This window comes from Callorhinus ursinus, unplaced genomic scaffold (genome assembly GCF_003265705.2).
Source record: "Callorhinus ursinus isolate GAN/ISIS: 27379988/994484 unplaced genomic scaffold, GSC_fseal_2.0 scaffold7, whole genome shotgun sequence".
In the NCBI taxonomy this organism is placed as follows: Eukaryota; Metazoa; Chordata; class Mammalia; order Carnivora; family Otariidae; genus Callorhinus; species Callorhinus ursinus.
Genome location: NW_027397069.1, coordinates 53,156,517 through 53,178,919, shown reverse-complemented (window position 1 = coordinate 53,178,919; position 22,403 = coordinate 53,156,517). Strand labels below are relative to the sequence as shown.

Below are 22,403 nucleotides of genomic sequence, written 5' to 3'. Positions count from 1 at the left end.
AGTTGTATTAACAGGTCTTTCTGTTAGTGGAACAATGTAAGTTGGTATCAGTACTGGCAGTTTCTCCTTAAGTTATGATGTATTTCTGCTCAGAGTAGCATTTTTTAACTCAAATTTTCACAGGATAGCAATTTTACATGTGAATAGAAAGGGACGGAAATGTTGGGAAGACATTTGAATCTCAATTTTTGGACCTTTAATACCTTCCAAAGCACTAGATATTTAATGTTAAGGAAAAGTAAAATTGTTTTCAGTCTACTTTAAGGAATCATATGAATGGCTAATTTTTTAAACTTGTGGATCTTTAGATGGTGAACGTTTTAATATTCTAATTGAGAAAAACTGTATATGTGGAATACTTCATTTTTTGACATTGTGGGTAAATGAGTCTACTACATTTAATAACATCACTTAACATATACGCTTAGTAACAAAATAATGTCTTGCATGCTATTCCATGCTGCTTATCTAACAGAAGTGTTTTTCTTCTAGGTTCAAAAGACGTTGTGATAAAGGCACAGGTTTTAGCTGGTGGTAGAGGAAAAGGAACATTTGAGAGTGGCCTCAAAGGAGGAGTAAAGATAGTTTTCTCGTAAGTCCTGCTTTTTAAGGAAAAATCATCATTATTAAAGAAAAAATATTTTGTAAAAATTACCCGTATTATTTAATTGATGAAAATACTGAAATTTAAATATTAAATGAGTGGGGCACCTGGGTGGCTCTGTCGGTTGAGCGTCTGACTCTTGATTTTGACTCAGGACATGGTCTCAGGGTCCTGGGATCGAGCCCCGTGTTGGGCTCCGCACTCAGCATGGAGCCTGTTTGAGTTTCTCTCCCTCTGCCTTTCCCCCCGTTGGTGTGTTCTCTCTCTCAAAATAAATAAATAAATCTTTAAAAAAATTAAAATAAATATTAAATGAGATAAAATTTTGGCTGTCATATGCTTTTGTTTTTCTCAGTTGGAGGAGAAAAAAATTTGAGTTCTTTTTCTTTTTTCAGTCCAGAAGAAGCAAAAGCTGTTTCCTCACAAATGATTGGGAAAAAGTTGTTTACCAAGCAAACAGGAGAAAAGGGCAGAATATGCAATCAAGTATTGGTTTGTGAGCGAAGATATCCCCGGAGAGAATACTACTTTGCAATAACAATGGAAAGGTCATTTCAAGTGAGTAATTGTAGACATGATACCTTTAGGATGACTTCACTACATTCAATTCCAGAGGTTGGTTATTTCTATTTGTATGGGAAGGATTAAAAAGGTATGATCCATAATCTTATTTGTATATGTCATGAGCACAATATTTTTGTGTCATTTAAAAAAACCCAGCATGGTTAATGATAAAAAATTTAATATATAATATTGTGCCTAAAAAAAAAGCTGTAGGCAAAACCTTGCTGAAATAGAATCCACAGGACTTCTACATTGTTAATTTACTAAAAACACCTTAAATCCTTTGGCTTCATCTCTAGATTCCATAGACTGAGAAAATAATTTCTAGCAGAGTAAAATCTTTTAACAAAGAGAGTTCTGAACCCATTAAAAGAATGTGTTTCCATGACTTCATCTTGTTCTTTTTCAACCTCTTGGTGTTTTTGTGTTTTTTTTGTTTTGTTTTGTTTTTGTTTTTGTTTTGTATAGTTGGGGGTTTATTTCACTAGTCAGTTTGGTGTTTGGCAAGTTGAAGGATGACATTCAGTAGCAAACAGTATGATTCTAAGGAGCATAACCTTACCTTTGCTTTCCTCTCTTTATGGAACCTAAAATGCTAGCATTTAGGAAGTCCCTCCATAGACCTGTTGGCATTGAGAGAGCATTGATAATCATTTTATACTACAATTATCTGGCTTTTTAAGTGCATTGGCTAGATAGTGGGCTGAATCTTTGTGGTAGCTTCTTTGTCTTTTGAAGCAACTTGAGTATGTATTTGGAAGCCCTAGAAAGGATTTGATGTAAATTACACAGTTAGTAATACAACAGAAATTTTAAGGGTAATGAAAATAGGTTTCTTATATATGACAGCTTTTTAAAAATAGTTATTTTCTATACTGTGATTTTTTTTTTCCCCTAGAGTTAATTATATCTTTAGTAATGTTTGAGTGATACTGTAAAGTGTCTTTTGTAACTTAATTTTTACAGGAAAGTATTTCTTAAGGTATAACACTAGGTGGTAGTAAAAACCCACTCAGGATATATAGGATAAAAGACATTGTTTTATCATGGATCACCACATCAAAAACTAATGATGTATTATATGGTGACTAACATAACAAAATAAAATAAAAAAAAAGACATTGTTTTATTTGTAAGTGATGTCTTTACCATTTTAGGTTTCTCTATGTGGTAGAATTTAGTTTTGTTAGTTACTTTAGAAATCTCATGACAATAACCTTATATGTATTACACACATTTACAAAAACAATAATTTTACAAATTCACTTATTTTCATTACATTTTCTTTTCCTTTCCATTGATGTTGTATATCAACATGTTTCATTTTATTTTTTACTTTTTGTTTTTAGTTATGAGTCCTGTAATATTAAACATTCAGAGTACCTCATTTTGATTGGAGTAAATATAGCAAACTGAATATGTGTTATTAAAGATATGACTATAACACACTGAAAATATTTTATTAAAGATATAATGACCACTGAGAGAAGAGTCATGACAAAATGCATTAGAGAAAAGGATCAAATTTGAGTTCATTTTAAGGACTTGAATTTTTAGAGAACTCTCTGAGTCTTGTGTGGGGAAAAAATGTTTTTATTTCACATTGCATAGTTGTAATAATTCAGATTAAAAATTTGGTAGTACCATTAGGGCACCTGGGTGGCTCAGTCAATTAAGCGTCTAACTTTGACTCAGGTCATGGGATCGAACCCCGCGTTGGGCTCTGTGCTCAGCCAGGAGTCTGCTTTTCCCTCTCCTTCTCCCTCTGCCCCTCCCCCTGCTTGTGCTTGCTCGCTCGCTGTCTCTCTTTCCCTGTATCCCTCTCTTTCACATAAATAAATAAAATCTTTAAGAAAAATTAAAAAAAAAAAAAGGGTGCCTGGGTGGCTCAGTCGTTGGGCGTCTGCCTTCGGCTCGGGTCATGATCCCAGTGTCCTGGGATCGAGTCCCATATCGGGCTCCCTGCTCGGCAGGAGGTCTGCTTCTCCCTCTTCCACTCCCCCTGCTTGTGTTCCTGCTCTTGTGCTCTCTCTGTCTCTGTCAAATAAATAAATAAAATCTTAAAAAAAAAAGAAAATTAAAAAAATAAAAATTCGGTGGGGTGCCTGGGTGGCTCAGTCCTTAAACATCTGCCTTCGGCTCAGGTCATGATCTCAGGGTCCTGGGATCGAGCCCCGCATCGGGCTCCCTGCTCAGCGGGAAGCCTGCTTCTCCCTCTCCCACTCCCCCTGCTTGTGTTCCTGCTCTTTCTCTCTCTCTCTCTGTCAAATAAATAAATAAAAATTAAAAAAAAATAAAAATTCGATAGTACCAATAAAACCATTTGGCCAACTGTTATTTGAGTCTCTCACATTAGACAATGTAGAGTTGGTTGGTGTTATCTTTTGGGGGTATGGCATGCATTTTGGGGACTCTGTTAAACAAAAAAATCATCTATTTAAACTAAAAAGAAAACATTTTTGATTGAATTAAAGTTCTGTAAAAATTGGTTTTGTTTCTTATCTGTTTTTAGTAGTGTATCATAGGCTCTTTTGGTCTTCTTTAGTATGTGTTACATCAGGAAGCTTGGGTAGATATTTTCCATAGGATTGGTATGTCAAAAAATCAATTTAAGTACCTACTCTGTTTTGGCACTTTTTCAAAATTAGATTTCTTACTATTTGCCCAGTACCTATTGGGTACTTTTGGGCTGACACAAATCTAATTTAGCAACTTACATTTGCTATTTTAATTTTTTTTTCTAGTAAAACATTGTAATCTGCTGTAAATAAATGGTGCATTTAACCATATCAAGTTTTTTACTTTGCTTGGAATAGATATCAAATGCCTCAAGAATTCCAAATTTTTATTTTCTATACTTTTATTTTTTTTTAACAGATTTATTAGAGAGAGAGAGAGTGAGGGGGGCAGGGGCAGAAGGAGAGGGAGAGAAAGTCTTAAGCAGTCTCTGCGCAGAGCGTGGAGCCCATCGCGGGGGGCTTGATCTCCTGACCCTGAGATCAAGACCTGAGCTGAAACCAAGAGCTGGACGCTTAACCAGCTGTGCCACCCAGGCACCCCACTTTTATTATTTTCAAAAGACATTTTATTAAGTGGCTTGTCATATTTAAAATTCAGATCTATTTTAAGGCAAAATTTTTTGTAGGACCAAAGAAAAGAGGAATTTAGGTTAAGGAGAAAATAGCATTATTAATTTATTTGAAATTACAACTATTTGCTAGAACTTAAATAGTTCTGAAAGTTTATCACTAAAATTTAAAGTTGAAACCAGATTGTTTAAACAGAAACAGCATGCATTCAGCAGTCATGACCAAATGCAAAACTATAGTCATTGTTTTAACTGATTTATATTTACCTATGTAAGCTTTCTTCTGATCAGCTGCCTACAATTTTGGGGTTTCTTTCTAATTGGTTAGGGAATTAGTACAGAGAGAGGCTGTTCACTTTCTTTTATATATTATTATTTCATATGTATTTTTTTGTCTTTTTTCTTAACTTACCGCTAACTCTTGGAGACCTAATCATTACGTCAGTGAGAATTTAATACTATCTTTTCCCTTTCAATAGTGCTACTTCTATGTGGCTCTTAAATTTCTCTTATCAATAGATATTTTAAAAAAGGTAAAACTAAAATAAAATGTTCAGGGGTGCCTGGTGGCTCAGATGGTTAAGCGCCTGCCTTTGGCGCAGGTCATGATCCCAGGGTCCTGGGATCGAGCCCCGCTTCGGGCTCCCTGCTCAGTGGGAGTCTGCTTCTCCCTCTCCCTCTGCTGTTCTCTCTCTCAAATAAATAAAATCTTAAATAAAATAAAATAAAATGTTCAACTATTTTAAAAGTTTGTTGGTTTCTGCCTCTTCTGTTGGATAAAATTATATTTTGGGGTTATCAGTACATTAATTTACTAATATTCTACCTCAATAGCATGATATTAGTCGAGCAGAGCCTTTTTAAATCTGTATTCCCCCCTCCTTTAGATCTTTGTAAAAGCTTATAATTATGAACTGCCTTTCTAGAGAGGAAGTGAAGAATACCTTTTCATTTGAAATTTATACAGGAACTAAAATTTAGACTATAATTTCAAACATTTCTCTTTAGCTTGCTATTTTTCCCTTCTTTAGTCTCAGGAGGCACAATGAATTCTTTCATTAAAAATTTTGTCTGTGCTGGGCGCCTGGGTGGCTTGGTCGGTAAGCATCTGCCTTCAGCTCAGGTCATGATCCCGGGGTCCTGGGATCGAGCCCCACATCGGGCTCCCTGCTCGGCGGGAAGCCTGCTTCTCCCTCTCCCACTCCCCCTCTTGTGTTCCCTCTCTCGCTCTCTCTCTCTGTCAAATAAATAAAATCTTAAAAAAATTTTTTTGTCTGTATATATTATAGTGAGTTCTGATACCATATACCCAGACTTGGGCCAAACCTCACGGGTTAATGGTACAGGCCTCCACATGGCCTGTGCTCACTTACCAGCCTCAAGTTTGGGGTTCCCCAGGTAACCTGTATGCTTAATAGCTGGTTACAAATTTGGGGGTTCCTAGTGCCCCATCAGGTTTAATAATTTGCTAGAGTGAATCACAGAACTTAGGAAAATACTATACTTATGATTACAGTTTTACTATAGCCAAAGGACACAAATCAAAACCAGCCAAATGATGCACAGGGCAAGATCTGGGAGAGTTCCAAACATAAAGTTTCCATTGTGCTCAGATACATGTCACTTTCCTGGAATATTGATATATGACAGTGCACAGAAAGAATACTGCCAACCACAGGAGCTCATCAAGTTTCTTGTCTAGAGTTTTTTCTTTTTTTTTTAAATTGTTGTCAAAAATACGTAATAAAATTTACTATCTTAACCATTTTTAAGTATACAGTACAGTAGTGTTAACTTTATGCATATTGTTGTGCAGCAGAGCCCTAGAATTTTTTCATCTTGCAAAATTGAAACTATATCCATTGAGCAGTTCCCCTTCTACCGCTTTTTTTAGTGCCCGGCAATCCCCATTCTACTTTGTTTTTAAGAGTTTGATTTTTTTAGTTAGAGTTAAACCTCATGTACATAGAATCATGCAATACTTGTCTTTTTTTGTGACTGGTTCATTTTACTCAGCGTTATTGTCTACAGGGTTCATGCTGTAGCATGTGTCAGGATTTCCTTTTTTTATTTTTAATTTTTTTAAAGATTTTATTTATTTATTAGAGAGAGAGCAGGAACACAAGCAGGGGGAGTGGGAGAGGGAGAAGCAGGCTTCCCGCCAAGTAGGGAGCCCGATGTGGTGCTTGATCGATCGATGCAGGACAGTGGGATCATGACCTGAGCCGAAGGCAGATGCTTAACGACTGAGCCACCCAGGTGCCCACAGGATTTCCTTTTTTTAAAAGGCTGAATATATTCCATTGTATGTATATACAGTTTTTCTTATTTTCTTTATTTTTCGTCTGTTGATGAACATTCAGGTTTCTTCCTCTTGGCTATTTTGAATAATGTTGCAGTTAATGTGGGTATGCAGATAATCTGTTTGAGATACTGTTTTCAATTCTTTTGGATATACCTAGAAGTGGGATTGCTGGATCATATGATAATGTGGTATTTAATTTTTTGAGCAACCTTACACCGTTTTCCACAGTGGCTCCACTATTTTACATTTCTACCAACAGGGTTCAAGAGTTCCAATTTCTCTACATCCACCAATGCCTTTTTTTTTTTTACAGAAATTATCCCTTATGGGTGTGAGGTAATATCTCACTGTGGTTTTGATTTGCATTCTTTAATAATTAATGATAATGAGCACCCATTCTTATATGTGTTGGCTATTTGTATATTGTTACGGACTGAAGTTTATCTCCTACCCCAATTCATATGTTGAAGCTCTATCCCCTAATGTGATGATGTTGGGAGGTGAGGCCTTTGCTAATTAGGTTTAGGTGAGGTGATGTTGGTACTGTGAAGTGGGGTGCTGCTATAACAAATACATAAAAACATTGAAGTGGCTTTGGAACTCGGTAAAGGATAGAACCTGGAAGAGTTTTGAGGTATGTGGTGGAAAAAGTTGGGATTATCATAAAGGGACTGTTAAAGGTGATTCTGGTGAAGTCTCAGAAAGAAAAGAGCTATAGAGAAAACCTCCATTTTCTTAGAAAATATATAAATAACGATGAGTAGAATGTTGGTAGAAATATCCATATGGATAATAAAGACCATTCTTTTGAGGTCTCAGACTGAAACGAAGAATGATGGAAAAAAGGTGATCCTTGTTACACAGTGGCAAAGAACTTGACTGAATTGTGTTTATGTTCTTGTGTTTTGTGGAGGGTAGAACTTCAGAGGGATGAATGTTTAGCTGAGGAGATTTTAAGCATTGAGGGAGCGGCTTGGTTCCTTCTGCCTGCTTATTGGTAAAATGTGAGAGAAGAGAAATGAATTGAAGAAGGAATTGTTAATCTAAGCAAAAAGGAATCAGAATTTAAAGATTTGGAAAATTCTCAGTCTGCCTATACTGCAAAAAGTGAGAAAGCTATTTGGGAAAGAATATGAAGGATGTGGCTGACTAACCATTTGATAAGGAGATTAGTATGGGTGTGAACCATGAACTGTGAGAAGTAAATGTCTGTTGTTAAACCACCCAGTTTACTGCATTTTGTTTTATACTATCCTAAGCTGATGAAGACCTACATCTTTGGAGAGATGTCTATTCAAGTCCTTTGCCCATTTTTAAAACTGGGCAAAGAAAATTATTGCCAAAGAAATATTGCCAAGAAATTATTGCCAAATCCAAGGTCTTCTAGAAGTTTTGCAGTTTCAGCTCTTACATTTAGGTCTTTAATCCATTTTGAGTTAATTTTTGTATATGGTGTAAAGTGAGGGTCCACCTTCATTATTTTGCATGTGGATATTCAGTTTTCCCAACACCATTTTTTTTTTTTTGAGATTTTATTTATTTGTCAGAGAGAGAGAGAGCACAAGCAGGGGGAGAGGCAGGCAGAGGGAGAAGCAGGCTCCCTGCAGAGAGGGAGCCCGATGTGGGACTTGGTCCCAGGACCCTGAGATCCTGACCTGAGCCAAAGGCAGATGCTTAACCGACTGAGCCACCCAGGCATCCCTTCCTAACACCATTTTTTGAAGACTGTCCTTTCTCCATTGTGTAGCCTGGCACATTTGTCAGAGATCATTTGACCATATACATGGGGATTTATTCCTGGGTTTTCTAGTCTGTTATATTGGTCTATATGTCTGTCTTTATGCCAGAACCATACTGTTTTGATCACTCTAGCTTTATAATATGTTTGAAACCAGGAAGTATGATGCTTCTGGCTTTGTTTTGCTTTGTCAAGATTATTTTGGCTATTCATGGTCCTGTGAGAGTCCATACGAATTTTAAGGTTTTTTTTTCTGTTTTTGCAGAAAATGGATGATGGAAAAAAGATTGTACTGGGAAAATATGCCAATAGGGATTGCATTTAATCTGTAGATTGCTTTCAGTAGTATTGGACATTTAAACAGTATTAAGTCTTCCAATCCATGAACACAGGATGTCTTTCTGTTTATTTGTGTCCTGTTCAGTTTCATCTAGCACTGTTTTATCATTTTCTGTGTACAAGTCTTTTATCTTTCTGGTTAAGTTTATCCTAAGTTTATTTTATTCTTTTTGATGCTGTTTTAAATGGGATCATTTTTAAAATTTCCTATATAGAAATGCAAGACATATTTGTTGATTTTTGTATACTATAACTTTGCTGAAATCATTTAGTAGTTCTTAAAGTTTTTTGTGGGTTCTTTAGGATATCTTTATACATGATCATGTTATCTGTGAACAGAGGTAATTTTACTTCTTCCTTCCCTATTTGTATGCCTTTTATTTCTTTTACTTGCCTGATTGTCCTGGCTAGGACTTCCAAATGCTATGTTGAAGAAAGTGGCAAGAGTGGGCATCTTTGCCTTTTTTTCTGATCTTAGAAAGCAGCTTTCAGTTGTTTGCCATTGAGTATGTTGGTTGTGGGTTTTTTATATACGGCTTTATTATGTTGAGTCAATTCTTTCTATTCCTAGTTTGTTGAGTGTTTCTATAAAAAGATATTGAATATTTTTCAAATGCTTTTTCTGCATCAAAAACTTGATTCTGTTAATGTGGTGAATTACTTTGATTTGTGTTCATTGAACCATCCTCGCATTCCAGTAATAAATCCCATTTATTCATGATTTTTAATCTTTTTAGTGTGTTACTGAAATTGGTTGCTAGTGTTTTGTTGAGAGTTTTTGCATCAATATTCATCAGAGATAGTGGTTAGTAGTTTTCTTATAGTATCTTTGTCTGATTTTGGTATTAATGCTGGTCTCACTGAGTTTGGAAGTGTTCCCCTCTCCTCAGTTTTTTGGAAAAGTTTGAGGATTGCTGTTAGTTCTTTAAATATTTGGTAGAATTCTTCAGTGATGCCCTTTGGTCCAGGGCTTTTCTTTATTGGGAGGTTTTTAATTACTGATTTAATCTCTTACTTGTAATATGTTTATTCTATTCAGTTTTTTTTTTTTTCCCTTTAGGACTCATTTTTGGTTGATTTGTTTCTAGGTATTTTTCCATTTCTTCTAGGTTATCCAATTTGTTGGCATGTAATTGTTCATAGTGGACTCGAATGAACCTTTTTATTTCTGTGGCATCCATTTGTAATATCTTCTCTCATTTCTAATTTTTGTTGTTTGAGTTTTTTCTTTCTTTCTTAGTGTACCTAAGGGTTTCTAAATTTTGTTGATCTTTTCAGCAAACCAGCTCTTAGTACTGCATGGAGCACTGGGTGTTATATGAAAACAATGAATCGTGGTTCACTACATCAAAAACTAATGATGTATGGTGACTAACATAACATAATAAAATTAAATTAAATAAAAACAAACCACTGCTTAGTTTTATTAATTTTTTTCTATTTTCTATTTTATTTCTGCTCTAATCTAATTACTTCCTTCTTTCTGCTAACTTTGGGTTTAGGTCTTTTTTCTAGTTCCTTGAGTTGTTAAAAAAAAAAAAGTCCCTGAGCTGGGTGCTTTTTCCCAACTTTTGGGAGCTGTGTTGACTTATTTCTGCAGTATTACAAGTTCTGTAGTGCAGTATTACAAGTTCTACAGCATCCCAAGATGCTGAGCTCTCTTGTGTTCTCAGTTGTGTCATGTCTCCCCCGCACCACCAAGTAGAGTATGCTTTTCCTAGTCAGTCCTCCCAAGTCAGGTGAGACAGAAACCTGTTGCTTTGTAGCCCCCGGAAAAGCGGGAATGTTAGAGATGCATTCCACTTCCCCCTTTCCCTCCCAAGGAAGAAACAGGGCATTGGGCTATTTCTCTTCATCTTTAGCTGTGTCAACCTAGGGGAGGGGCTGCCTTGGATGAAATGAAATGGCCTTTTCTTACCTGTTTCATTGCATTTGAACTTAAGGTACTACAATTTCCTAACTGGTTTCTGGCATTCTCATAAAGAGATTTATTTTCATAGAAGGGAATAAAAATTCAGATCATATATTGTTAAGTTAGTGTTTCTGTGGGAGAATGAGGTCTAGGGCTTCCTATTCTACCATCTTGCTGTTGCTGATGTCCATAGTTTTGGGGGGGCTGCTTTATTAAGTAGGCATGACTGATTAAATCATTGGCCACTTGGTTGAGCTTAATCTCCAAGCCCCCTTTCCTCCCAGAAGGGTGGGCAGATATCATGTAGCTCAAAACTCCAAACCTCTAATCACAGTGTTTGTCTTTCTGTCCTGGCCTGTGGCCTACTGGGGAGTCATCACCTTTGTAATACTAGGGGCGCACCATGAGTCACTTCATTAGCATAAACTGTCAGATGTAGTGGAAGGTTAAAAGGTTGTCCAGACACTGGGGACACAGGCCAGCCAAATTCTTTATTATACGTGCATATTGCAATCTAATCACATAATATAAAATTTAAAGGGTATGAAGATGTACAAGGAAATATAAATCTCCCACCCACCTGTTTCTCAGCCACCCAGTTTTTCTCCATGGAGCCTGGTACAATTTTTTAAGTTGTTTTTTCACCTAAGTAACAGTTAATTCTCTTAAAAAAGTAATAGGTTATTTCTTTTCCTCTTGGCTATTGCCTTACTTTGAGGATTTGAAGGACTGTTTTGTTCTCCAGACAGTAATGAATATAATACTATTCCTTTACATTATGTCTTGAAATGAGTTTGTTACTGAAACACTAGTTGCTGGAATAGAAAAGTGAAAATAGTCTTTTGTTTTGTTTTTGCTTTTTTCCCATAAAAGTCACCCCCCCGATTAAGAATACTATGTTGACTGTAAAAAAAAAAAAATTGGGGGGGGTGGAAGAGTGATACAAAATAATAAAAGTCTTATCATTTAATGTTTTCGCATTTTTTTTTTTTTAGTTTGTGTGATTAGTGAATGGGTACACTTTTAAACATACTTTATGTTAAAAAACCCCACACAATTGAGAATGGAATCCAGAGTTTTACATCATTTTTTTCCCACGTAACACTACTGAGATAGTTTTCCTATATCATTAAATAATCTTCAGTAATATGGTTTACCACCTTCTTGTTTTTGTATGTTAAGAGTATTTCCAGTTTTGTGCGTAAATTAACAAATCTATTAGATTATTTTGCTCTAAGGTTTTTTTCTTGATTGATTTTATATGACTTGAAAGTTAATTTAATTATTTAGTATTTACATCTTACCTTCTTATATTGTTCATGGTAATAGCCAGAACTATTGTTTAAAGGTAGGTAACTTTCGGGCGCCTGGGTGGCTCAGTTGGTTAAGCGACTGCCTTCGGCTCAGGTCATGATCCTGGAGTCCCGGGATCGAGTCCCACATCGGGCTCCCTGCTCGGCGGGGAGTCTGCTTCTCCCTCTGACCCTCCCCCGTCTCATGCTCTCTCTCTATCTCATTCTCTCTCTCAAATAAATAAATAAAATCTTTAAATAAAAAAAAAAATAAATAAAGGTAGGTAACTTTCTTTTTTACTAACTTGCAGTAGGGCTAGAGCTTATAAAATCTTCAACTTTATTCATTAGACTTTTCTTTTTAAATATCAGTATCTTTATGATTTTTAAAAATGTTCTTTAATACTTTAATTGCCCTCCGGTTCTTAAGAAAAGTGCACACGTTATATTTTATATATATGTATTTATGTTAACTTATTTGGTATAAGTTTTATGTTTATTTTGAATGTTTTTCCTTCATAGGTGAGCTTTTGTCTTCCTCTACTTTTTTTTTTTACTTCTTTTCCATTATTTCAAATGAATGCTTATAAAGGGGCAGTGTGCAGGAGGTATAAGGAGAAATTCTCCGGGAAATTTAAAAATAGGAGTGAAGAGTGATAGATGCCTAAGTCTGATTAGTGTGCATAAATAGGTTTTAACATTTTATTGAAGGGTCCAAAATAAAATCTGGATGTTTTGTCTGTTTCCCCTCTTGCTAGGGTCCTGTATTAATAGGAAGTTCTCAAGGTGGTGTCAACATTGAAGATGTTGCTGCTGAGACTCCTGAGGCCATAGTTAAAGAACCTATTGATATTGTAGAAGGCATCAAGAAGGAACAAGCTGTCCGGGTATGTTGTATTCTGAAAAATTTCTATCTAGCTTTATTGGATAATTGTAATACTTAAAAAAAGAGAGAGAATTAACTTTGAATAAGTGAAGTGATTGACGAAACTTAAAAAAAATTTTGAGTGTCAAGGCATGTTAATGTCTTGTTTGAAATTGAAACTTTTAGAAGTATCTACATTATTTCCTTTCTTTCCATAAATATTTCATTACTTGTCTTTAAAAGGTAAGGATTCTTTTAAAATAGGCACTCTACCATTGTTATACCTAGTAAAATTAATAATAATTCCTTAATATCATTGCTTACTTACCTAGTCATTCACATTCCCTTGTCTCAAGTTTTTCATTTTTTTTCTTTTAAATTTGTTTGAGTTGGGATCCATATAAGGTCTTTCATTGCTTTTGGTTATTGTCTCATAGGTCTTTTTCTAATTTAGAGGTTTTCTTTCCCTCACTCTCTTCATCTTCTTTCATTTGTTGAAGACACTGGGGTGATTATACTTTATTGTTTATTATAGTCTGGATTTTACATCCCCATGGTGACATTTAATTTGTTTCAACCTCCCCTTTATTTCCTGTAAAACTGTATGTAATGGTAGGGACACTGTCTTATATATCCCTGTGATAGATCAGTGATTTTATTTTTGGGGGCGTGTAGTGATGCTTTTGAGAACCTGATGAAAGCGATGGACTTTTAGTGTCTGCACATACAGAATAAGTTTTGCCCACAATTTAACTAGTATTGTGTACTGTCCTTTTTGTGTGCTTCTCCCCCGCCGTACCCCATTATCCACCCTTCCCACCCCCTGCCACGAAAAAAAGCCCAACCATGAAGTTTAATGCCATGGCCTATGAGAGTTGCTTGGTAAGGTTGGTAATACTGCTATTGAATTAAATTGTTTAGTTTGGGTATGAAAAATAAATGACCCATCTTAAAAGTCTGAATATTAAAGTTTGAATGAAATTACAATCTGTTAGTGGGAAACTATGTCAAAATAAGCTTACGATATTGAAGTACAGTAGAACAGGAATTTTTGGCACAAAGGTTTAAAGGAGATAGAGAAATTATCTGATAATGTCAGTTAGGCAAAAGAATGGTATAAATCTTTAGAGGGGACAGAGGTTCGATTCATTAGGTAGTTATGTAATGAGTGATGACTGGACGGTTAAATTTAGATGAGAAAGAATACTTGATTTACAAGACTACTTGAAGGCATAATCTATTAAGATTATAGCTTTTTGAGTGATGAACAGAAATAGTACCTAGCATAGCATTTGGTAAATTAATGTCATTCTGGGTTGATCAGAATTCTGTCGTAATTCTCAAATGTTTAGATCTAAAAATGGTGGATTATGACCTAGTGAAAATCTTTCTTAATGAAATAAAATTTCATTATTTCTCATTTATTTCTTATTATTCTTTATTTGAAATAAGTCTTTTTTTTTTATTAAGATTTTATTTATCTGTCAGAGAGAGAGAGCACACAAGCAGAGGGAGCAGCAGGCAGAGGGAGAAGCAGGCTCCCTGCTGAGCCAGGAGCCCATTGCAGGACTCGATCCCAGGGTCCTGGGATCATGACCTGAGCCGAAGGCAGATGCTTAACCGACTGAGCCACCCAGGTGCCCCTGAAATAAGTTTTAATTGAAAATGACATTTCTTAGCTTATCTACTTTATTGGCATTTGATTTTTTACAAAAAACCATATTCACCCTTAAAGAATTCAAGATTTTCTGTAATTAAAATTCAAATGTATTGCAGCCTTAGACAGCAGTTGGAAAAGAGGTGAATGTCCTCCATCGTGTTTTTGAGCAGTGGCAGCAGTTAGAATAAGCATATAGACATGTAGCTTCTGTACCAGTGGTTCAGAATTGCTTATGGAACTTCAAAAATTGTGGATGGCTTGGTCCACTGTAGAACTTGTGAACTGGAACTGCTGGGTTGGGACCTTGGGATATGTATTTAAAAATAAACAAACAAACAAACAATAAAATGCTCTTCAGGTATATCCAGTTAGGAATTTCTGCTCAAGACTGTAAACTCTTCTATTAGATTGGAAGCTTAAGTACCTATATCTTTTGGGCTTCACTTACATTAGGTACTCTGTAGATTTTTGAATGAATGCAGTTACACTGGTTTGACTGAATGTGTCCTCTGCTTGGAGACATTCTTCATAAATTACCTAAAAGGTAAACAGGTGATTTAATATTTTTGCTATCATTTGGACCATTGGGATTGTCAGTCTGCCTTTTATATGTCATTTTAATAAAATATAAGCCTCTTCTTTCAGTTTAGGTTTGCCGTAAGGCTTAGAGGCAGTATGGAGGCTATGGAATAAGCACTGGAACTGGAATCTAGGCAAATGGCAAGTCACTTGACCTCTCTGAATTTCTTTCTCATTTATAAAATGGGCATACTACTTGCCTTGTGAGAATTTTGAATAAAAAGTTTTGTTTAACCATTTAGTAATAGTAGCTGCTATTTCAGTCATTCATGTTTGACTACAAATGATTCATGCTTATCATTTTAATGATAAACAATAAGGTTTTTTATTTACAAGAATTTAATGTTGATTGGATATATGCAACATACTTGTACTATAATAAAGAGACAAATGAATTTCAGCTTGCACAGAAGATGGGATTTCCACCTAATATTGTGGATTCTGCGGCAGAAAATATGGTCAAGCTTTACAACCTTTTCCTGAAATATGATGCAACTATGGTAGAAATAAATCCAATGGTAGAGGATTCAGATGGAACTGGTAAGGTATCTTTTATCAAACATTAATGATGTATTTATCTACCAATCATACGTTTCACTAAGGAAGTTGAACTCATAAGGGAGTGAACTCACTCCTATGTAGAAACTTATTTTATAATAAATTGAATGTGAACAAATATTAAAGATACCTATTAAAATAAACACTTTAAATATATATTTTGTACACATGGGGGGGTTAATGCTGCACTGTACAATATGGGGGTTACTAGCCACATGTGGCAATTAAAGTTAATTAAAATGATATATGATTAAAATATTCCTCAGTCGAACTAGTCACATTTCAGCTGTTCAGTAGCCACATGTGGCTATCACATTAGACAGCACACATACAGAAGATTGCTATCATTGCAGAAAGTCCTTTTGGGCAGTGCTGATTAGGGCATCCAGTGTGGTAGTGAGTAATGGCTGTAGTTATGGGAAGTAGCCATTTTAGTCTCCCACAAGTTTCAGACTTTAGAGTCATCATGGATCTTTATTATTACAAAGGGTAGACTTTGGGGAGGAGGGAAGGTAGAATGGTTAAGATATGGACTCCGAAGCCACAAAGGGTAGACTTTGTTACTTGAGTCCTTTTAATATTTTTATCCACCGGAGAAGTAAGATTAGCTTGTCACTTTGACACCTTTTCTTTTGCAAGTGTTTAAAGATTCTGAATTACCACACTTTCCATGTATAGTTGTTTTAAAAATATAAGTTGCATTATTATAGCTTAAGTTTTTCTTGATTATTTTTTATTTAAATTCAGTTAGCCAACATACAGTACATCATTAGTTTCAGATGTAGTGTTCAGTAATTCATCAGTTGCATATAGCACCCAATGCTCATCACATCATGTGCCCTTCTTAATGCCCATCACCCAGTTACCCCTTCTCCCTTTTCTTGATCATATATTTTATTACTGTAATTTATTGGATTTTGTTTCAAGTCACTTTGGACATTTTAATTTCTTAAGCATTTGTAGATCATCTTTCACTTTTATACTTATAATTAGTTATATTCTTTATTATAGATACCGATTTTTGGTTGGTCATTTATATGGTTGTATAAAGAATGAGTAAATTCTCTTTTGATCATACAGGTAGTTTATAAAACTAAAAAAAAAATTTTAGAAAGAGTAAAGGCACATTTTATTTTAAAGATTTTATTTATTTGAGAGAGAGAAAGAGAGAGAGAGAGAGAGAGAGCACATGAGAGGGGGGGAGGGTCAGAGGGAGAAGCAGACTCCCTGCTGAGCAGGGAGCCCAATGCCGGACTCAATCCTGGAACTCCAGGATCATGACCTGAGCCAAATGCAGTCGCTTAACCAGCTGAGCCACCCAGGCGCCCATAAAGGCACATTTTAAAAATGAGATGTTCAGTGAAGGAGAATTATTTGTATAAAACAGGTATTTCTTTTTTTTTTTTTCCTTATGTAATAATAACATTGAAAGCAAGATTCCTGAATTTTCAGCTGTGGAATTCTGCAGCCATATTCTCTTGCTAAGAGAATGTCCTTGTTCTCTTAAAAACCATTTTTTCCCTTTGTATTTAGTTTCTCTTCTTTGTATGCATTTCTATATATTTTGAAGGAGTTATTTTTCTTTGCTGAATAAGAGCATTGTATATTTATTTTAGAAAATTTGCACCAAGAAATATAGATAGGTTGGAAAAAACTCATATAATCTCATTACCTAACACCATTTTAATATTTTAGTAGTTCATTTCAATCTGTTCTGTAGTTGGGATCATTTTGTCTATTCAGTTTGTATCTTTCCTTTTTTAAACTTAAAACTATATAATAGAATATTTTGATGTTAAATATTTTTCAGTTTTTAAAAGCTTGTATATTATTTGGATATAAATATTTGCAGTCTTGATTCGTATAGATTCTTAGAATTTTTGGGTCAAAGAGGAATAATATTTTCACATATGTTTGATTACTGGGTCAGGATAATAACATTTTGAGATGTATTTTGCCAGATTGTTGTCTGGAAAAGTTATTCTAACATACAGAGTGTCCATTTCATTGCCTACTTGTGCCAGAAGTGAGTTTTATATTGGGTTTAAACTCTGTCAAACTAATAATCAGGAAATGGTGTCTTTATTTTTCAATTCTTTGATTACTTGTGATGTTGAGAATTTTTCATGTTTATTGGGCATTATGTTTTCCTCAGTAGACTGCACATTTTCTGTTGATGTCTTTTGGTAACTGTATTAGTTTCCTGTGGCTTCTATAACAAATTACTACAAATTAGGTAGCTTAAAACAACAGGTACTTAATCTCTCAGAGTTTTAAAAGCCAGAAGTCCAAAATCAGTGTCACACGAATTCAAGGTGCTCCCTCTAGAGGCTCTAGGGAAGCCTCCATTCCTTGCCTTTTGTAACTTCTTACGGCATTCTGTGATTTGTGGCCACCTCATTCTAGTCTCTGCCTCTCTCTTAGGATACTTGTGATGTAATTTAGGGCCCTTCAAGATAAGCCAGGATAATCTTCTTCTAAGATCCTTATTTTAATCACATCTGTAAAAATTTTAACGTATAAGGTAACATTCACAGGTTCTTATGTATTAGGACCTGTTTATCTTTGGGTGGCCATTATTCAGCCTATTACAGTACTCAAAGGAAACTTTTTCATCACTTCAAATGTTTTCTCCTGCCCCGTTCTCCTTCCATTATCACATGTTAGGTAACTTCTTGCTGTCTAACAGGTCACTTTTTTTTTTTTTTTCAGATTGGGTAACTTCTGTTTATCTGTCTTCAGGTTCGGGTTCATTGACCCATCTCCAATAAATACATTGTTAAGCAAATCCAGTGAATTTTTCATTTTAGGTATTGCACTTTTTACTTCTAGATTTTCCATTTAGCTCCTTTTGATAGTTTTATTTTCTACTGAGATACCTATCTGGTCTTTTATTACGGCCATATTTTCATTAAAATCCTTAAACATATTTAAAAGAGCTTTTGGAGTCCTCTGATTCCAAATCTGGGTTGTATTGGGTTTGGGTCTTCTTGACTGCCTTTCCTCTTTATCGGTGGTCATTATTTTCCTGTTTTTCCTTTACTGATCCATTGTATACTGGATATTTTGGGAGATATGGTATAGAGACATAATTCTTTTATCTTCCTCTGAAAGAGTGTTGATTTTTTGTTGTTATTAGTAGTTAACTTAGCTGGACTTCAAATTTTGTCTCTTGTGTTGGGTAGCCTTCAGGGATAGCAAGGAGAATGTTGTAGTTAATTGGAGTGAGGAAGGGATAAAGCACTGAAAGATGAAGTTGGGAGACGTAACCTTCATATTAGCCATTTTGGTAGAGTGCTGGAGGTAAACCTGATTAGAGTGGATTTAAGGGAGGATAGTGGGAGAAAAAATTTGTACAATGAGTTTAGGCAAAGTGGTTGGCAGATGTAAATATTTTAGGTTTTGTGGCCCACATATGGTCTTAGTTCCTGCTGCTTTTCTTCATATCTTTGTCCTTCTCCTTCTTCCTTTTCCCTTCTTTCTTCACAATCCATTCAAAATATATAAAAATGTGAAACCCGTTCTTAGCTCACAGGTAATACAAAATAGGCATAGGCTGAATCTGACCCCTGAGCCATACTGGTTTTTCGCTGACACTTGGTTTAAACAGACAACTCTTTCAAGGATTTTTGCTGTATTTGAAGAGAAGAGTAAGGGGGAAGAGGTGGCAAAATATTTTTTTTCTGCTTTTTTATGGTGGGAGAAATAACAGCATTTTTGCAAATCATTGGGATTTAGCCAGTGGCAAAAGGGGAGCAGTTTATAATGCAGGAAGGATAGAATTGCTGGAACAACGTCCTTAAGTAGGTAAGAGGCAGTGGGGTCCAGGGCGCATGTGAAGGGGGACAGCTCGGTGCTTGGCTGGTTAGTTTTTGGTAATTTTAAAACAAATCTTGAGTGTTTTTGAAGTGGTGTTTTCCCCCCTCTTTTATCTGTTATCATTGTCTAGGATGAATGTAGAACTAGTAACTTTGATGAGCAGTTTTAATTCCCAAATATTCTTTTTTAATAAACAATTTGAATACATTGTGAACATAAATTGAAATACTTTCAATAAGTAACAAAACCTTTTCCCCCTAAACTGAGAACATTTGATTATTGGATGGTTTATTGTGTTTGTTTTGAAATTAAGATCACTTTCTCTTTTTTCCTTCAAAGTGCTGTGCATGGATGCAAAGATCAATTTTGATTCTAATTCAGCCTATCGCCAGAAGAAAATCTTTGACTTACAGGACTGGACCCAGGAAGATGAAAGGGAGAAAGGTGCAGCTAAGGCAAATCTCAACTACATTGGCCTCGATGGAAATATAGGCTGTCTAGGTACCATGTATTGTTATGTTAAAGTTGGATTGGCTGAACTTAATTTATTTTCTTTGTGTTTGTTGTTTATACAAGTCATTTTTCCTCTTGACAGTAAATGGTGCTGGTTTGGCTATGGCCACAATGGATATAATAAAACTTCATGGAGGCACTCCAGCAAACTTTCTTGATGTTGGTGGTGGTGCCACAGTCCATCAAGTAACAGAAGCATTTAAGCTTATCACTTCAGATAAAAAGGTAAGGGCAGGGCTTATGTTTTAGAATTTGAATGACGAGAAGTAATTTGATTAATTAGTAGATGTGGTCATTACAGTAGTAGAGCATTAAATTTCAGAAGACCTAACTAGTTTAGAAAAAGTTACTGAAATTAATGCAGTAAAAGTTAACTAGAAAAAAAGGTAAAGTTTCCCATTGTAATTCAGAAAACAGGATGAGGATATATTAGATGGTATTAGGTAATACTATAAATGGTAGTGATCTGGTATGGGAGTCATTTCTGTGGAAAACTGCTGGAGATGGTAGTTGACCATAAAAGCCCAGAGATCTGGAAAATCTATAAAGCTCCAAAGAAGAAAGTTAAAATTACCTTTAATGCTATCTAGAAATAATTTTTGTTACTACTGACTTGATCATTTTTTTGACTTATTAGTGCTTGTATATTTCACACACACGCGCGCGTGCGCGCGCACACATGCTCTCTCACACTCCCTGTCTTTCTTTCTGTTTACTTATATATCTTTATAGAAACAACTTTATTAAGATATAATTCACGTGCCATCTAGTTCACCCATTCATAAATTTCTGTCTTTCAAAACACATAGTTTGAGTTTTTTGGCTAGCATATCTTGAACCACTTTTTGCATTCACTAAGGTGTTCTTCTAAAACACTCATTTTAATGTTTGCATAAATCTTTCATATGTAGATAGGCCATAAATTAGAACTATGATTTTATAAGTGATTATCAGAATACAAGGGATGTGAAGCATCATGATCCAAAAGATGCACAATATTGTCAATCATTTTTAAAAAATATTTATTTATTTGACAGAGAGAGACAACACAAGCAGGGGGAGTGGGAGAGGGAGAAGCAGGCTTCCCGCCGAGCAGGGACCCCGATGCAGGGCTCGATCCCAGGACCCTGGGATCATGACCTGAGCCGAAGGCAGACGCTTAATGACTGAGCTACCCAGGCACCCCAATTATCATTTTTTAAAGAAGTATATCTACTATGTGGCCATTTTGAGTTTTGTAAGACTTATGGAAAAATAAGGTAGTGGCTTCTGTGGAACTAGTTTTACTGAATTCAGAGCTGAGAATTCCTCATTGGTAAGGAGCATTTCTTACTGTTGCCTCTTCCTTTGGCTGGCATAGTGCTCAGTGCATACAGAGGTCATTAATAAGTATTTATTATTGATGCTGCTGACAATGTACCTTTTTACTTATGGTGTTAGACTCTAGAATTGTTTTTAAAAAATCTTTTTTACCACTTTTTGAGCCTCTAGAATTATTTGCCATGTTTCGTTTTACAAAAAGCATTGAACTGAAATGAGAAATAAAAGTGCTTTATTTTCTTGTTTAATAACTATTCAGAAAATAAATCTTACTGGAACTATATTTCTATAGCTTCTTTTGGCATAAGCTCTAAAAGCAGAGTATTAGCTAATTATTTAACTGTTGAGTACTTACTAAGGTGAACTAGAATTGTTATTATTTTTCTAAGTATGACTTTTAGGGTCTAGGTACAAAATGGAGAAAAGCATATGAAGAATTTCCATGTTGTGGACTGACAGGAAGGGCATTGGAGTTGGAAACAAGCCAGGAACCCTTGGAGACAACATGGATAGCATTGAAGTAGCTGTATACTTATTATGTCTCTTTGTGTTGGACACTGTACTTGGATTTGGGAATACATGGTTACTTTGCTCAAGGCATTTATAGTCTGACTGGGTTGATAAACTGAATCTAGTATTGTGGAAGAAGTCAGAGCTGGTAACAAGTAGGAGAATCAGGGAAGCCTTCACTGAATGAATGATTCCTTGAGCTGTCTTGAGAAATTGAGTTAGGCAAGAGGAAGAAAATATACAAAGATATATAGAGTCCTGGGATGTCTGGGTGGCTCAGTTGGTTAAGTGTCTGCCTTCAGGTCAGGTCATGATCCCAAGGTCCTGGGATCGAGTCCCGCATCGGGCTCCCTGCTCAGCGGGAAGCCTGCTTTGTCCCTCTGCCTGCCGCTCCCTCTTCTTGTGCTCTCTCTCTGATAAATAAATAAATAAAATTTAAAAAAAAAGATACATGGAGTCCAAAAAAGACCACTGTGTTTATGGAATGGTAAGATGCTTATGTGTAAGAATACAGCATTATTGGAATGAATGAATAATTTGGCAAATTGAGACCACATTGTAAAGATCTCTGTATCTGTAGTTAGGGAGTTTGGATTTTAAGTTCCTTACCCTAGTCCATACAAAGGGATATGTATATAAATATATCCCTTACCTTTTTGTTTATTGTTTATTTATTATTTTACATTTTTTAAAAAGAAGGTAACTTAATAGAGGATGAAATGGAGAGGAGGGAGGCA

The 22,403-nt window shown here is 35.5% G+C and overlaps 1 protein-coding gene across 2 annotated transcripts in view; it reads left to right on the top strand.

Annotated features, from left to right (window-relative positions):
- SUCLA2 (succinate-CoA ligase ADP-forming subunit beta) overlaps positions 1–22,403 on the top strand; it is a 58,699-nt gene that overhangs the window by 28,782 nt on the left and 7,514 nt on the right. For both annotated transcript variants that reach the window (XM_025874890.2, XM_025874887.2), the window contains exons 3-8: positions 493–592; positions 1,000–1,162; positions 12,601–12,729; positions 15,348–15,486; positions 19,663–19,824; positions 19,919–20,061. In XM_025874890.2, coding sequence (XP_025730675.1) covers positions 493–592; positions 1,000–1,162; positions 12,601–12,729; positions 15,348–15,486; positions 19,663–19,824; positions 19,919–20,061 — 836 coding nt within the window. The remainder of the gene's footprint in view (positions 1–492; positions 593–999; positions 1,163–12,600; positions 12,730–15,347; positions 15,487–19,662; positions 19,825–19,918; positions 20,062–22,403) is intronic.